At 42.9% G+C, this 18,686-nt stretch overlaps 1 protein-coding gene across 1 annotated transcript in view; it reads right to left on the bottom strand.

Annotated features, from left to right (window-relative positions):
- Positions 1-18,686, bottom strand: part of MYH10 (myosin heavy chain 10) — a gene marked incomplete in the record, with an annotated part of 607,379 nt that overhangs the window by 303,506 nt on the left and 285,187 nt on the right. The window contains 1 exon segment of the mRNA XM_053709890.1: positions 6,676-6,739. Coding sequence (XP_053565865.1) covers positions 6,676-6,739 — 64 coding nt within the window.

Consider the following 18,686-nt stretch of genomic DNA (forward strand, 5'->3'; position numbering starts at 1 on the left):
ACAACTTTCGGAAGAAAACCAGGTTTAGTACGTAAAACCACCTTATCTGCATGGAACACCAGATAAGGAGGAGAACACTGCAGAGCAGATAATTCTGAAACTCTTCTAGCAGAAGAAATTGCAACCAAAAACAAAACTTTCCAAGATAATAACTTAATATCAACGGAATGTAAGGGTTCAAACGGAACCCCCTGAAGAACTGAAAGAACTAAATTGAGACTCCAAGGAGGAATCAAAGGTTTGTAAACAGGCTTGATTCTAACCAGAGCCTGAACAAAGGCTTGAACATCTGGCACAGCTGCCAGCATTTTGTGAAGTAACACAGACAAGGCAGAAATCTGTCCCTTCAAGGAACTTGCAGATAGTCCTTTCTCCAAACCTTCTTGAAGAAAGGATAGAATCTTAGAAATTTTTACCTTGTCCCAAGGGAATCCTTTAGATTCACACCAACAGATATATTTTTTCCATATTTTGTGGTAAATTTTTCTAGTTACAGGCTTTCTGGCCTGAACAAGAGTATCAATGACAGAATCTGAGAACCCTCGCTTTGATAAGCTCAAGCGTTCAATCTCCAAGCAGTCAGTTGGAGTGAGACCAGATTCGGATGTTCGAACGGACCTTGAACAAGAAGGTCTCGTCTCAAAGGTAGCTTCCATGGTGGAGCCGATGACATATTCACCAGGTCTGCATACCAAGTCCTGCGTGGCCACGCAGGAGCTATCAAGATCACTGATGCCCTCTCCTGATTGATCCTGGCTACCAGCCTGGGGATGAGAGGAAACGGCGGGAATACATAAGCTAGTTTGAAGGTCCAAGGTGCTACTAGTGCATCTACTAGAGTCGCCTTGGGATCCCTGGATCTGGACCCGTAGCAAGGAACCTTGAAGTTCTGACGAGAGGCCATCAGATCCATGTCTGGAATGCCCCACAATTGAGTAATTTGGGCAAAGATTTCCGGATGGAGTTCCCACTCCCCCGGATGAAATGTCTGACGACTCAGAAAATCCGCTTCCCAATTTTCCACTCCTGGGATGTGGATTGCAGACAAGTGGCAGGAGTGAGTCTCCGCCCATTGAATGATTTTGGTCACTTCTTCCATCGCCAGGGAACTCCTTGTTCCCCCCTGATGGTTGATGTACGCAACAGTCGTCATGTTGTCTGATTGAAACCGTATGAACTTGGCCTTTGCTAGCTGAGGCCAAGCCTTGAGAGCATTGAATATCGCTCTCAGTTCCAGAATATTTATCGGGAGAAGAGATTCTTCCCGAGACCAGCTGAGCATGCACAGTTGTAATGGTCTTAGATGAATTCGCGCAAAAGGAACTATGTCCATTGCCGCTACCATCAAACCTATTACTTCCATGCACTGCGCTATGGAAGGAAGAGGAACAGAATGAAGTATTTGACAAGAGTTTAGAAGTTTTGATTTTCTGGCCTCTGTCAGAAAAATCCTCATTTCTAAGGAGTCTATTATTGTTCCCAAGAAGGGAACCCTTGTTGACGGAGATAGAGAACTTTTTTCTACGTTCACTTTCCACCCGTGAGATCTGAGAAAGGCCAGGACAATGTCCGTGTGAGCCTTTGCTAGAGGAAGGGACGACGCTTGAATCAGAATGTCGTCCAAGTAAGGTACTACTGCAATGCCCCTTGGTCTTAGCACCGCTAGAAGGGACCCTAGTACCTTTGTGAAAATCCTTGGAGCAGTGGCTAATCCGAACGGAAGTGCCACAAACTGGTAATGCTTGTCCAGGAATGCGAACCTTAGGAACCGATGATGTTCCTCGTGGATAGGAATATGTAGATACGCATCCTTTAAATCCACCGTGGTCATGAATTGACCTTCCTGGATGGAAGGAAGAATTGTTCGAATGGTTTCCATTTTGAACGATGGAACCTTGAGAAACTTGTTTAGGATCTTGAGATCTAAGATTGGTCTGAATGTTCCCTCTTTTTTGGGAACTACGAACAGATTGGAGTAGAACCCCATCCCTTGTTCTCCTAAAGGAACAGGATGAATCACTCCCATTTTTAACAGGTCTTCTACACAATGTAAGAATGCCTGTCTTTTTATGTGGTCTGAAGACAATTGAGACCTGTGGAACCTCCCCCTTGGGGGAAGCCCCTTGAATTCCAGAAGATAACCTTGGGAGACTATTTCTAGTGCCCAAGGATCCAGAACATCTCTTGCCCAAGCCTGAGCGAAGAGAGAGAGTCTGCCCCCCACCAGATCCGGTCCCGGATCGGGGGCCAACATCTCATGCTGTCTTGGTAGCAGTGGCAGGTTTCTTGGCCTGCTTTCCTTTGTTCCAGCCTTGCATTGGTCTCCAGGCTGGCTTGGCTTGAGAAGTATTACCCTCTTGCTTGGAGGACGTAGCACTTGGGGCTGGTCCGTTTCTGCGAAAGGGACGAAAATTAGGTTTATTTTTGGCCTTGAAAGACCTATCCTGAGGAAGGGCATGGCCCTTGCCCCCAGTGATATCAGAGATAATCTCTTTCAAGTCAGGGCCAAACAGCGTTTTCCCCTTGAAAGGAATGTTAAGCAATTTGTTCTTGGAAGACGCATCCGCTGACCAAGATTTTAACCAAAGCGCTCTGCGCGCCACAATAGCAAAACCAGAATTTTTCGCCGCTAACCTAGCCAATTGCAAAGTGGCGTCTAGGGTGAAAGAATTAGCCAATTTGAGAGCATGAATTCTGTCCATAATCTCCTCATAAGAAGAAGAATTATTATCGAGCGCCTTTTCTAGCTCATCGAACCAGAAACACGCTGCTGTAGTGACAGGAACAATGCATGAAATTGGTTGTAGAAGGTAACCTTGCTGAACAAACATCTTTTTAAGCAAACCTTCTAATTTTTTATCCATAGGATCTTTGAAAGCACAACTATCTTCTATGGGTATAGTGGTGCGTTTGTTTAGAGTAGAAACCGCCCCCTCGACCTTGGGGACTGTCTGCCATAAGTCCTTTCTGGGGTCGACCATAGGAAACAATTTTTTAAATATGGGGGGAGGGACGAAAGGTATACCGGGCCTTTCCCATTCTTTATTTACAATGTCCGCCACCCGCTTGGGTATAGGAAAAGCTTCGGGGGGCCCCGGGACCTCTAGGAACTTGTCCATTTTACATAGTTTCTCTGGAATGACCAAATTCTCACAATCATCCAGAGTGGATAACACCTCCTTAAGCAGAGCGCGGAGATGTTCCAATTTAAATTTAAATGTAATCACATCAGGTTCAGCTTGTTGAGAAATTTTCCCTGAATCTGAAATTTCTCCCTCAGACAAAACCTCCCTGGCCCCCTCAGACTGGGGTAGGGGCCCTTCAGAACCAATATCATCAGCGTCCTCATGCTCTTCAGTATTTTCTAAAACAGAGCAGTCGCGCTTTCGCTGATAAGTGGGCATTTTGGCTAAAATGTTTTTGATAGAATTATCCATTACAGCCGTTAATTGTTGCATAGTAAGGAGTATTGGCGCGCTAGATGTACTAGGGGCCTCCTGTGTGGGCAAGACTGGTGTAGACGAAGGAGGGGATGATGCAGTACCATGCTTACTCCCCTCACTTGAGGAATCATCTTGGGCATCATTTTCTCTAAATTTTGTGTCACATAAATCACATCTATTTAAATGAGAAGGAACCTTGGCTTCCCCACATTCAGAACACAGTCTATCTGGTAGTTCAGACATGTTAAACAGGCAAAAACTTGATAACAAAGTACAAAAAACGTTTTAAATAAACCGTTACTGTCACTTTAAATTTTAAACTGAACACACTTTATTACTGCAATTGCGAAAAAGTATGAAGGAATTGTTCAAAATTCACCAAAATTTCACCACAGTGTCTTAAAGCCTTAAAAGTATTGCACACCAAATTTGGAAGCTTTAACCCTTAAAATAACGGAACCGGAGCCGTTTTTATATTTAACCCCTTTACAGTCCCTGGTATCTGCTTTGCTGAGACCCAACCAAGCCCAAAGGGGAATACGATACCAAATGACGCCTTCAGAAAGTCTTTTCTATGTATCAGAGCTCCTCACACATGCATCTGCATGTCATGCTTCTCAAAAACAAGTGCGCAATAGAGGCGCGAAAATGAGACTCTGCCTATGATTAGGGAAAGCCCCTAGAGAATAAGGTGTCCAATACAGTGCCTGCCGGTTATTTTACATAATTCCCAAGATTAAAATAATTCCTCAAGGCTATGGAGTATAAAATATGTTTATATATAAATCGATTTAGCCCAGAAAATGTCTACAGTCTTAAAAAGCCCTTGTGAAGCCCTTTTTTTCTTTCTGTAATAAAAATGGCTTACCGGATCCCATAGGGAAAATGACAGCTTCCAGCATTACATCGTCTTGTTAGAATGTGTCATACCTCAAGCAGCAAAAGTCTGCTCACTGTTCCCCCAACTGAAGTTAATTCCTCTCAACAGTCCTGTGTGGAAACAGCCATCGATTTTAGTAACGGTTGCTAAAATCATTTTCCTCTTACAAACAGAAATCTTCATCTCTTTTCTGTTTCAGAGTAAATAGTACATACCAGCACTATTTTAAAATAACAAACTCTTGATTGAATAATAAAAACTACAGTTAAACACTAAAAAACTCTAAGCCATCTCCGTGGAGATGTTGCCTGTACAACGGCAAAGAGAATGACTGGGGAAGGCGGAGCCTAGGAGGGATCATGTGACCAGCTTTGCTGGGCTCTTTGCCATTTCCTGTTGGGGAGGAGAATATCCCACAAGTAAGGATGACGCCGTGGACCGGACACACCTATGTTGGAGAAATGGCTTACCTTCCCTCATGGGATTTCTGTCAGTCTTCTAGCACTACCAAGTCTTGTTAGAAAAAATGACTGAACATACCTTAAGCAGTATAAGCCCGCAAACTGTTCCCCCCAACTGAAGTTCTCCGGTACTCAACAGTCCTGTGTGGGAACAGCAATGGATTTTAGTTACAACATGCTAAAATCTTTTTCCTCTCAGCAGAAATCTTCATCACTTTCTGCTTCAGAGTAAATAGTACAAACCGGCACTATTTAAAAATAACAAACTCTTGATTGAAGAAATAAAAACTACAAATCTAACACCACAAACTCTTTACCCTCCCGTGGAGATGCTACTTTTTAGAGCGGCAAAGAGAATGACTGGGGGGGCGGAGCCTGAGGGGAGCTATATGGACAGCTTTGCTGTGTGCTCTCTTTGCCACTTCCTGTAGGGATTGAGAATATCCCACAAGTAAGGATGAATCCGTGGACTGAATACACCAAGTAAGAGAAAACCGGGAACAACCAGTACAAGAGAACAGATCTAGGATCCCGAGATGAACCACCAAGAAGCAGCCCAAAAGATCCTAAACCGCCCACAGCAGATAAGGCCCCACTCCCCGGAATGGGGATGAAAAGGTGATGTGGTGAAACTCCACCGACCCAGTCACTGGGATGCAGACTGACTTGGGCCAACCCAAGCCCTCCCGACATCCTGACCCAAAAGGCCACAATGTGAATGTATAGTGTAGTTTATAAAAACAAACAACAAGAACAAGTAAACCTCAAAGTCCCCAAACCAGCCAGGCACAACGAGCGTCACTAACCAATTAACACAAAAAAAACTCCAGACCAACAATCCAGGAACAACTTCCATGGAAGTAAATCAATCCCAGAAATTCTGCAGGAAAAGAGAGAATAAAATTAGATAAATGAGCCAAAGCAACACTACACAGTAGCAGACAAAATCACATAAACATGATTATAACCCCCCCCCCCGTTCAATAATCCCCCTCAGGAGATATTAACCCTTGATTCCTAGATACAAAAAGGAGCCTCACTGAGACCCTATGTTAAAGTTATCCATGAAAGGTTGTAGCCCCTCTCGGATAAACAGTTGAAATTACAATACATCCATGATGAAAGTAAAATTAAACTATCTTACCAGAATCTACGCCGTGGAACAGGAACACAGCCCTTCAAGTGTGAAAGATAGTAGCGTTCCCTCTGCCATGTACTTGAGAGAAAAAAGCAGCCAGTGAAACTCGTCAACGCTGATTGCTTGTGGAGCTGTTAATATGAGTCGGATGGTTTTGCAGAAAGACTCTCCCTGCATCTCCAGACTAACTTTCACCCATGCTCTCACTGAGAGACTGACAGGACTACTTAAAACTCCAGTCCCATGCCGAAGAGTACTACCCTCCATAAGAGACTGCCTGGGACTAAAGACAAAGAATGACTGGGGGATGGGGAAGTGGGAGGAGTATTTAAGCCTTTGGCTGGGGTGTCTTTGCCTCCTCCTGGTGGCCAGATTCAAAATTCCCAAACGCAATGAATGCAGCTGTGGACTCTTTCCATTTATGAAGAAAAAGCAAGTTAGAGCACATCTTCATTAGAAGTGATCAATTAAAGTCCCTATAAAATATTGCTTAGATTCCGGACCTGATTTTAAAAAATTAAAAAATTTCCTCAGCAGAATAGATTAGATAATTGTTTGCATTTTATATCTTAAATTTAAATAAATGCCTATATTTGTCAGTTAGTCTGCTGGCTACAAACGCAACAATTTTAAATCCAATGATGTGAGCACTGGCAAAATCTGCATACATATTTCAACACCATCCAGACATTTATATGAAACAAAAAGATAAAAACTACTCAAAAGCAAATACAGATATTTTATAAAGGATACAGGTCTCTATGTTGGCCCCCACAATATAACCAGTCACATCAAAGTTTATTCGGATGAATTTGCCCTGAAAAAGAAGTACAACTGATTATTTTGGTCTTCTGAAATGTAAACACAAATGCACAGTAAACAACATTTGGTCTGGCTTACATATTGCAGAGAGGTTTTATCAGGTGCTTTCAGGACATACAAGACAGAGTAAGTCTGAGAGGGGTGGGATTACCTGAAAAAAAACCAACACCTGATGTGCCTTATTAAACCAGATCACTTCTGCTTAATGATTTGGCAAAGTCATGGGCTTGTGTAAGGACAGCTTTGCTATGCTCTCTGAAAGATTTAACAGCTGTGGGCGCTATTTAAATCTGGATTTTACAGTCTAGCCGACTAATGTTTAAATGGAATATAAACCTCATAAAAACATCAGTACAATCCCTTTATTAATAGTAAAAAAGATACAAATTTCTACCTCTGGTTCAGAATGTCACCACAGAGTAAATTATTACTGATGTTATATTTATTTCCTTATTGGGAAAGCATTGCAGCAAATTTTTGGCTCCTCCACTTTCATGTTTTCACTTCTCTTGTAAAAAAGAAAATGTATGCTTACCTGATAATTTTTTAAATTTTTTTTACACGATGAGTCCACGGATCATCTTAATTACTAATGGGATATTCACCTCCTGGTCAGCAGGAGGAGTCAAAGAGCACCACAGCAGAGCTGTTAAATAGCTCCTCCCTTCCCTCCCACTCCAGTCATTCGACCGAAGTTAGGAAGAGAAAGGAAAAGCCAAGGTGCAGAGGTGTCTGAAGTTTACAATAACCCACAACCTATATAAAATAACAGGGCAGGCCGTGGACTCATCGTGTCAAAAAAGAAATACATTTGTCAGGTAAAAGCATGAATTTTCTTTTCTTTTTTAAGACACGATGAGTCCACGGATAATCTTAATTACTAATGGGATTCAATACCCAAGCTAGAGTACACAGATGATACGGGAGGGACAAGATAGGGAACCTAAACTGAAGGCACCACTGCTTGAAGAACCTTTCTCCCAAAAGCAGACTCAGCCGAGGCAAAAGTGTCAAATTTGAAGAACTTTAAAAAAGTGTGAAGAGAGGACCAAGTTGCAGCCTTGCAAATCTGTTCCACAGAAGCTTCATTTTTGAACGCCCATGAGGAAGCAACAGCCCTCGTGAAATGAGCCGTAACTCTCCCGGGAGGCTGCTGTCCAGCAGTCTCATATGCAAAACGTATGATACTCTTCATCCAAAAAGAAAGAGAAGTAGCCGTAGCTTTCTGTCCCTTGAGTTTCCAGAGAACCCACAAACAAATAAGAATACCGACGACAGTTCTTAGTTGCCTGCAGATCAAACTTTAAGCACGGACCACATCCAAATTGTGCAAAAGTCTTTCCTTCTGAGCAGAAGGATTAGGACACAAGAAAAGAACAACAATCTTTTGATTAATGTTCCTATCAGAAACAACCTGAGGAAGAAATCCTAATATAGTACGGAAAACTACCCTATCTAAATGGAAAATAAGATAAGGAGACTCATACTGTAATGCCGAGAGCTCTGACACTCTCCGAGCAGAAGAAATAACAAGAAATAAAACTTTCCAAGATAACAACTTAATATCTAAGGAAAGCATAGGCTCAAACGGAGCCCATTGAAAAATTCTGAGAACTAAATTCAGACTCCATGGAGGAGTAACTGGTTCGAACACAGGCCTGATCCTGACCAAGGCCTGACAAGATGATTGTAGATCTGGGACATCTGTCAGACGTTTGTGTAACAAAATAAAGACAGAGATTTGACCCTTTAGGAAACGACCATAAACCCTTTCTCCAAACCCTCTTGGAGAACCCTAACTCTACTCCATGAGTAGCCTGTGGATTCACACCAATAGAGATATTTACGCCATATCTTATAATGTTTTGTAATGACAGGCTTACGAGCCTGAATCATGGTCTCAATGACAGAGTCAGAAAAACCCCCGCTTGGATAATATTAAACGTTCAATCTCCAAGCGGTCAGTTAAAGAGAAACCAGATTTGGGTGTAGGAGGGGTCCTTGAATTAGAAAGTCCTTCCTCAACAGAAGTCTCCAAGGTGGCAGAGATGACATGTCCACCCGGTCTGTATACCAAATCCTGGGAGGCTAAGCCGGTGCTATGAGAATCACCAATGCCCTCTCCTGCTTGATTCAAGCAATGACCCGAGGAAGAAAAGCAAACGGAGGGAAAAGCTGGAGAATACTTCCGGATGGAGTTCCCACTCCCCTAGATGGAAGTCCTGTCTGCTCAGGAAATCCGCCTCCCAGTTGTTCACCCCTGGGATGTGGATCGTCGACAGGCAGTAAGAATGGGCCTCAGCCCACTAAATTATTTTGGATACCTCTGTCATCACTAAGGAACTCCTCGTTCCTCCCTGATGATTGATGTAAGCCACTGACATTATTTTGTTCAACTGGAACCTGATAAACTGGACCGATGCTAACTGAGGCCAGGCCAGAAGAACATTGTAGAACGCTCTCAGCTCCATAATGTTTATAGGAAGAACAGATTCTGGCTGAGTCAAAACCCCCTGAGTCCTTAGGGAGCCCCAAACTGCTCCCCACCCTAGAAGGTTGGTGTCTGTTGTCACAAACACCCAGGAAGTTCTGCAAAAAACAGATTCCCCGGAAGAAATGGTCCAAAAAACAATCATCATTGAAAAGAATACCTTGTCTCCTGTTCGAGTAGAATTAGAGGAGACAAATCTGCATCATCTCCGCACCATTTCCTGAACATGCTTAACTGCAGAGGTCAGAGATGAAAATGAATAAACAGGATGATGTCCATTGTCGCCACCATCAGCCCTATTATGAGTCACTGATGGCCTAGGAGCGGACTGAAGGACTAGACAAGTATAGATAATCCTTGAACCCACCCATGAATCGCAGGAAGGACAGTACTATGTCCGAGTGAAATCTTGCTTGCAGTAAAAAAAGCGCCTGGACTAGGATAATGTCCAGATAGGGCACTATTGCCGATAATCCAGAAGCAGAAACCTGCCCCTGAGAGGAAAGTCTTGAACTCTATACGTTGTCTCACTGGGACACATTGTACACCACCAAGGGATCATGACCAAACCTGATCGAAAAAGCCTCCTTACGGATCGGGTACACACCCCTCAAGCTGTCTTAGAGTCAACAGTAGACTTCTTGGATTATTTCCCCCTATCCTAAGCTAGATAGGGTCTCCAGAAAGGCTTAAACTGATGCTATTTGGGAAAAAGAGAAGAAGGATTTTCCTAGAATCCTGAAAGGAACGAAATCACCTCATACTTCCTTTACGTTATTCTGTATTTAAAGGAGTCTACTAATTTAAAAAAGAAAACTCTTCTCCGAATCTAGCGAGAGTCGTGTTTGTCCAATAAAAACAGACAAAGCATCAATCAGTATGCTTCCGCACTGGAAACATCAGCCATACCAACCGCAGGTTGACAAAGTAAACCCTCTAACGTCTAACCATAGGGTCCTGCACCTGCGTAGCGTCCTTAAGGAACTAATATCCTCCATACCACTAGCCTCTCCTTAGGCAAGCGTGGAAATTTTCAGTCCCCCTGAGTATCGTCTTCCCTCTAAATTAAAGAGAAAAAAGAGGGTTAACTCTAAAGTCCTGTCAGGTACAGGAAATACTTCCACCATGAAGGGCACATAACAATATAAGAATAACCTACTTGTGACGGGGTTTCCCATAGTAGCTAAAACCTCCTCTAAGTAGCAAAAGGAGGTATTGAAACTAAAACAGAAGGAAAATAAACTTAGGATCAGATAAAAGAATTACCTTATCAGAGACTGAGGATTCCTTATGCGATACTATCAAAGTATCTTCCTTACAGGGAAGAAATAATCAGAAGAACTATAACAAAATCAACAACACGATTCTGAGAGAAAATGTCCTCTTGCACCTTTTCCCTAGAGCGTGGAAAAAAATATCATGTATTAAATACAGGACAACTCCAGAAGGAGTAAGAGGAAACGCAGAGCACTGCATGTGGGTAAAAATTATTAGGAATACCTCAGGAGAAATTTGTTGTATATCTTCATCACTAGACTCCTAGGCAGCATGCGCCTTAGAAAGGAGTAGGTCTAGAACAAGACTATCTTTATGAAAGTAAAGATCTCTCAATAAATGAAAAATAAAGGATTGGTAGTACCAAACCTAAAACAAGAGAGACCCCTAGCAGGGCCTCTTGATCCATCCTGAGTCACAAGGGATGAAATACACAAATAAACAGTTGGAACTTTTTAACAAAAAGCAACACGGAAAGAAACATTACGGTCTCTTTAAATTTTAAAAAGTAACTTTTTTTTTTGAAAAATGTAATTAAAATAACGCTACTTTGGTTACAGATATCACCATGACATAAAAGAAGCGATGTCTTGCACAGTAACTCCAGATGGAGCTTGCGAGGAACCGCAGGGCGCTGCATGTGTGTTAAACAATTTATGGACACTTATTCAATCAATCTGACTCCCCTATGGAAGAATAATTAAATAAAGTCTCAACCTCTTGTTAAGAAAAATTAGCATATAAGAAATGTTACTGTCTCTTTAAAAGTTAAAGTGAAACTTCTTTTTTTCTTTTTTTTTTAAACACACATTCAGGAGAACAAATAAAGTCTTAACCCTTTGCAAATAAAGGTTAACATATAACCAACGTTACTATCTCTTTAAACGTTAAAGTGCAATCACTTATTTTATGCCATCAGAAAAGGCTGAATATGTACAGGGGGAACTTATAGAACTATAAAGCCCCCTCTACACCTCAGCTTGACCCAGCTGAGGTGTTAGACAGTCTTTCAACTCCACTGCAGCGCTGTCTTTAAGCGCAAGCATTCAGACCTTAATTCCTACTTTCCTTCAGATAACGGAAGTGTTAGGAAGGAGGAACTGTCTGCCACGTGCATTCTAAGTCTCCCTTGATAATCTAAGCGCTAGAAAGGAGTTGCACCACTACATTGGCGCCCTATACAAGCTCCACCCCTCGTGGGCATTCTAATAGCCATCTCCCGGTCGCCATATGTTTAAGCATAGCCACCGGGAGCAAAGTCTGTTAAACAAAAAACGCCCTCACACTGAGTTTGCCAAACAGCTCATCAGAGGAAAATAATCCCTGTATGAGATCTCCCTTACCCCATGGGTAAGATGTGCTACTATATTGGCGCTAAATACAAGCTCTGCCCCTCATGGGCATTACCATAGCCATCTCCCGGTCGCCATTTGTTTAAGCATATCACCAGGAGCAAAGTCTGTTAAACTATAAACACCCTCACACTGAGCTTGTCAAACAGCTCATCAGAGGAAAGTAATCCCCATATGAGATCTCCCTTACCCCATGGTAAGGGAGATCTCATTGGCGCTAAATAAAAGCTCCGCCCCTCGTAGGCGTAACAATAGCCATCTCCCGGTTGCCATTTGTTTAAGCATAGCCACCGGGAGCAAAGTCTGTTAAACTATAAACACCCTCACACTGAGCTTGCCAAACCGCTCAACTGAGAAAAATAATCCCAATATATCGCCCTGTCCCCACTGGGTAGGTACAGCCACCGGGATCAAACAGTTAAACAGAAGCAAACCCCTTCACACTGAGGTTGCCAAACAGCTCATCAGAGTTAATTTATCTCATTATAGGATCTCGCACTTGTCTTGGTAGTCACAAGTCCAGTGTCTCCTAACTGCCATATTGTCCTCCAATATACCAGGAGAAACTAATCCAGGTTCAATGAGGTCTGATAAAAATAATAAAGTGCCCCAAACCTTTTTATGTGTTCCTTACATCCCCAGAAAAAAGTCAGCACTTGCCTCATCTTCTGCCTGGCAGCAAGGCAGACTCCAGGTTTAAGAGGTCCTATCTTCCCATGGACCTGAGAATGAAGAGAAAGTCCCGAGTTAGAATTTCTCAGGTTTTTCAGAGGCAGGGCAGCATCAAAATATGGGAGGCGCAGTGAGAATTATGTCCCACCAGTTCCCATTGCTCTAAAGCCACCAAAAGCTCTACTGAAGAGACTGATATGGACTACGGCTACACCCTAGGACAAAGCAGCACACTCTGGCACTACTTTAAAAATAATAAACTCTTGATTGAAGGATCTAATCTAACACCTCACTTTACCTCTTCCTATCACTAACGTAGGCAAAGAGAATGACTGGAGTGGGAGGGAAGGGAGGAGCTATTTAACAGCTCTGCTGTGGTGCTCTTTGCCTCCTCCTGCTGACCAGGAGGTGAATATCCCATTAGTAATTAAGATGATCCGTGGACTCATCGTGTCTTTAAAAAAGTAAATTTATGCTTACCTGATAAATTGATTTCTTCTATGATACGACAAGTCCACGGATTCATCCTTTACTTGTGGGATAGTATCCTCCTGCAAACAGGAAGTGGCAAAGAACACCACAGCAGAGCTGTCTATATAGCTCCTCCCTTAACTCCACCCCCCAGTCATTTGACCGAAGGTACAGGAAGAAAAAGGAGAAACTAAAAGGTGCAGAAATCAAAAAAATATAATCTGTCTTAAATTAACAGGGCAGGCCGTGGACTCGTCGTATCATAGAAGAAATTAATTTATCAGGTAAGCATAAATTTACTTTTCTTCTATAAGATACGACAAGTCCACGGATTCATCCTTTACTTGTGGGATACAATACCAAAGCTACAGGACACGGATGAACAGGAGGGACAAGACAGATGGCTAAACAGAAGGCACCACTGCTTGAAGAACTTTTCTCCCAAAAATAGCCTCCGAAGAAGCAAAAGTATAAAATTTGTAAAATTTGGAAAAGGTATGAAGTGAAGACCAAGTCGCAGCCTTACAAATCTGTTCAACAGAAGCATCATTTTTAAAAGCCCATGTGGAAGCCACCGCTCTAGTAGAGTGAGCTGTAATTCGTTCAAGAGGCTGCTGTCCAGCAGTCTCGTATGCCAAACGGATGATGCTTTTCAGCCAAAAAGAAAGAGAGGTAGCCGTAGCTTTTTGACCTCTACGTTTTCCAGAATAGACAACAAACAGAGAAGATGTTTGACGGAAATCTTTGGTCACTTGCAAGTAAAACCACGTCCAAGTTGTGCAACAGACGCTCCTTCTTAGAGGAAGGATTAGGACACAGGGAAGGAACAACAATTTCCTGATTAATATTCATATTAGTAACAACCTTAGGAAGGAATCCAGGTTTGGTACGCAAAACCACCTTATCAGAATGAAAAACAAGATAAGGCGAGTCGCATTGCAATGCAGATAGTTCAGAAACTCTTTGAGCCGAAGAGATAGCAACTAAAAACAGAACTTTCCAAGATAGAAACTTAATATCTATGGAATGCATAGGTTCAAACGGAACCCCTTGAAGAACTTTATGAACTAAATTCAAACTCCATGGCGGAGCAACAGGTTTAAACACAGGCTTAATTCTAACTAAAGCCTGATAAAACGACTGAACGTCTGGAACATCTGCCAGACGCTTGTGCAGTAAAATTGATAAAGCAGATATCTGTCCCTTTATGGAACTAGCTGATAACCCCTTCTTCAATCCTTTTTGGAGAAAGGACAAAATCATAGGAATCCTGATCTTACTCCATGAGTAGCCTTTGGATTCACACCAATAAAGATATTTATGCCATATTTTATGATAAATTTTCCTAGTGACAGGCTTTCGAAGCCTGAATCAAGGTATCTATGACCGACTCAGAGAATCCCCACTTGGATAAAATCAAGCGTTCAATCTCCAGGCAGTCAGCCGCAGAGAAACTAGATTTGGATGCTGGAACGGACCTTGAATGAGAAGGTCCTGTCTCAGCGTCAGTGTCCACGGTGGTAGAGATGACATGTCCACCAGGTCTGCATACCAAGTCCTGCGTGGCCACACAGGCGCTATCAAAATCACTGAAGCTCTCTCCTGTTTGATTCTGGCAATCAGACGAGGAAGGAGAGGAAATGGTGGAAACACATAAGCCAGGTTGAACGACCAAGGTACTGCTAGAGCATCTATCAATACTGCTTGAGGATCCCTTGATCTGGACCCGTAACAAGGAAGTTTGGCATTCTGATGAGATGCCATCAGATCCAATTCTGGTGTGCCCCATTGATGAATCAATTGTGCAAACACCTCCGGATGGAGTTCCCACTCCCCCGGATGAAAAGTCTGACGACTTAGAAAATCCGCTTCCCAGTTCTCCACTCCTGGGATATAGATTGCTGATAGATGGCAAGAGTGAGTCTCTGCCCATCAAATTATTTTGGAAACCTCTATCATCGCTAGAGAACTTTGTTGGAAGAAAATAAAAACTAACATTTTATCACCTCTTTCACTTTACCCTTCCTAGTACTTAGAGTAGGCAAAGAAAATGACTGGGGGGTGGAGTTAAGGGAGGAGCTATATAGACAGCTCTGCAGTGGTGCTCTTTGCCACTTCCTGTTAGCAGGAGGATAATATCCCACAAGTAAAGGATGAATCCGTGGACTCGTCGTATCTTATAGAAGAAAGAAAAGGTGTAATGCATCATTTTTAGGCCATTATATGTCTTTTACATGTGCAATCACTTTTTGCATGAAATAAAAACTTAAAGGGACATAATACTTATATGCTAAATCACTTGAAAATGATGCAGCATAACTGTAAAAAGTGGACAGGAAAATATCAACTGAACATCTCTATGTAAAAAAGCTATTTTACCTCACAATTTCCTCTGCTCACCAGATTAAGTGCTCTGTAAAAAGGCATCTGTCAGTTACTGCCCAGCTGCAGGTAATAAAAAAAAAAAAGGAAGAAAGAAAACATAATTTATGCTTACCTGATAAATTTATTTCTCTTGTAGTGTATTCAGTCCACGGGTCATCCATTACTTATGGGAAATATTCCCTTCCCAACAGGAAGTTGCAAGAGGATCACCCAAAGCAGAGCTGCTATATAGCTCCTCCCCTCACATGTCATATCCAGTCATTCGACCGAAACAAGACAAGAAAGGAGAAACCATAGGGTGCAGTGGTGACTGTAGTTTAATTAAAATTTAGATCTGCCTTAAAAAAGACAGGGCGGGCCGTGGACTGAATACACTACAAGAGAAATAAATTTATCAGGTAAGCATAAATTATGTTTTCTCTTGTTAAGAGTATTCAGTCCACGGGTCATCCATTACTTATGGGATACCAATACCAAAGCTAAAGTACACGGATGAAGGGAGGGACAAGGCAGGAACTTAAACGGAAGGAACCACTGCCTGTAGAACCTCTCTCCCAAAAACAGCCTCCGAAGAAGCAAAAGTGTCAAATTTGTAAAATTTTGAAAAGGTGTGAAGCGAAGACCAAGTCGCAGCCTTGCAAATCTGTTCAACAGAGGCCTCATTCTTAAAAGCCCAGGTGGAAGCCACAGCTCTAGTGGAATGAGCTGTAATTCTTTCAGGGGGCTGCTGTCCAGCAGTCTCATAGGCTAAACGTATTATGCTACGAAGCCAAAAGGAGAGAGAGGCTGCCGAAGCTTTTTGACCTCTCCTCTGTCCAGAGTAAACGACAAACAGGGAAGAAGTTTGACGAAAATCTTTAGTTGCCTGTAAATAGAACTTCAGGGCACGGACTACGTCCAGATTATGCAAAAGTCGTTTCTTCTTTGAAGAAGGATTAGGACATAATGATGGAACAACAATCTCCTGATTGATATTCCTGTTAGAAACTACCTTAGGTAAAAACCCAGGTTTAGTACGCAGAACTACCTTGTCTGAATGGAAAATCAGATAAGGAGAATCACAATGTAAGGCAGATAACTCAGAGACTCTTCGAGCCGAGGAAATAGCCATCAAAAACAGAACTTTCCAAGATAACAGCTTAATATCAATGGAATGAAGGGGTTCAAACGGAAAACCTTGAAGAACTTTAAGAACCAAGTTTAAGCTCCATGGCGGAGCAACAGTCTTAAACACAGGCTTAATCCTAGCCAAAGCCTGACAAAAAGCCTGGACGTCTGGAACTTCTGCCAGACGTTTGTGTAAAAGAATAGACAGAACAGAAATCTGTCCCTTTAATGAACTAGCAGATAAGCCCTTTTCTAAACCCTCTTGTAGAAAGGACAATATCCTAGGAATCCTAACCTTACTCCATGAGTAACTCTTGGATTCGCACCAATATAAATATTTACGCCATATCTTATGGTAAATTTTTCTGGTAACAGGCTTCCGTGTCTGTATTAAGGTATCAATAACTGACTCCGAGAAGCCACGCTTTGATAGGATCAAGCGTTCAATCTCCATGCAGTCAGCCTCAGAGAAATTAGATTTGGATGGTTGAAAGGACCTTGTATTAGAAGGTCCTGCCTCAGAGGCAGAGACCATGGTGGACAGGACGACATGTCCACTAGGTCTGCATACGAGGTCCTGCGTGGCCACGCAGGCGCTATCAGAATCACCGATGCTCTCTCCTGTTTGATCTTGGCAATCAGTCGAGGCAGCAGCGGAAACGGTGGAAACACATAAGCCATGTTGAAAACCCAAGGGGCTGCTAGAGCATCTATCAGCGCCGCTCCCGGGTCCCTGGACCTGGATCCGTAACGAGGAAGCTTGGCGTTCTGGCGAGGCGCCATGAGATCCAGTTCTGGTTTGCCCCAACGATGAACCAGCTGAACGAACACCTCCGGATGAAGTTCCCACTCCCCCGGATGAAAAGTCTGGCGACTTAGAAAGTCCGCCTCCCAGTTCTCCACGCCTGGGATGTAAATCGCTGACAGGTGGCAAGAGTGAGACTCTGCCCAGCGAATTATCCTTGAGACTTCTAACATCGCTAGGGAACTCCTGGTTCCCCCTTGATGGTTGATGTAAGCCACAGTCGTGATGTTGTCCGACTGAAATCTGATGAACCTCAGTGTTGCCAACTGAGGCCAAGCTAGAAGAGCATTGAATATTGCTCTTAACTCCAGAATATTTATTGGGAGGAGTTTCTCCTCCTGAGTCCACGATCCCTGAGCTTTCAGGGAGTTCCAGACTGCGCCCCAACCTAGAAGGTTGGCATCTGTTGTTACAATCGTCCAATCTGGCCTGCGAAAGGTCATAACCTTGGACAGATGGACCCGAGAAAGCCACCAGAGAAGAGAATCTCTGGTCTCTTGATCCAGATTTAGTAGAGGGGACAAATCTGAGTAATCCCCATTCCACTGACTTAGCATGCATAATTGCAGCGGTCTGAGATGCAGGCGCGCAAATGGCACTATGTCCAGTGCCGCTACCATTAAGCCGATTACTTCCATGCACTGAGCCACTGACGGGCGTGGAATGGAATGAAGAACACGGCAAGCATTTAGAAGTTTTGATAACCTGGACTCCGTCAGGTAAATTTTCATCTCTACAGAATCTATAAGAGTCCCTAGGAAGGAGACTCTTGTGAGTGGTAATAGAGAACTCTTTTCCACGTTCACCTTCCACCCATGCGACCTCAGAAATGCCAGAACTATCTCTGTATGAGACTTGGCAATTTTAAAACTTGTATCAGAATGTCGTCTAGATACGGAGCCACCGCTATGCCTCGCTGTCTTAGAACCGCCAGAAGTGAGCCCAGAACCTTTGTAAAAATTCTCGGGGCCGTAGCTAATCCGAAGGGAAGAGCTACAAACTGGTAATGCCTGTCTAGAAAGGCAAATCTTAGGTACCGATAATGATCTTTGTGAATCGGTATGTGAAGGTAGGCATCCTTTAAGTCCACTGTGGTCATGTACTGACCCTCTTGAATCATGGGTAGGATGGTTCGAATAGTTTCCATTTTGAATGATGGAACTCTTAGGAATTTGTTTAAGATCTTTAAGTCCAAGATTGGTCTGAAGGTTCCCTCTTTCTTGGGAACTACAAACAGATTTGAGTAAAATCCTTGCCCTTGTTCCGTCCACGGAACTGGGTGGATCACCCCCATTACTAGGAGGTCTTGTACACAGCGTAGAAATGCCTCTTTCTTTATTTGGTTTGCTGATAACCTTGAAAGATGAAATCTCCCTTGTGGAGG

Source organism: Bombina bombina, chromosome 1 (genome assembly GCF_027579735.1).
Source record: "Bombina bombina isolate aBomBom1 chromosome 1, aBomBom1.pri, whole genome shotgun sequence".
In the NCBI taxonomy this organism is placed as follows: Eukaryota; Metazoa; Chordata; class Amphibia; order Anura; family Bombinatoridae; genus Bombina; species Bombina bombina.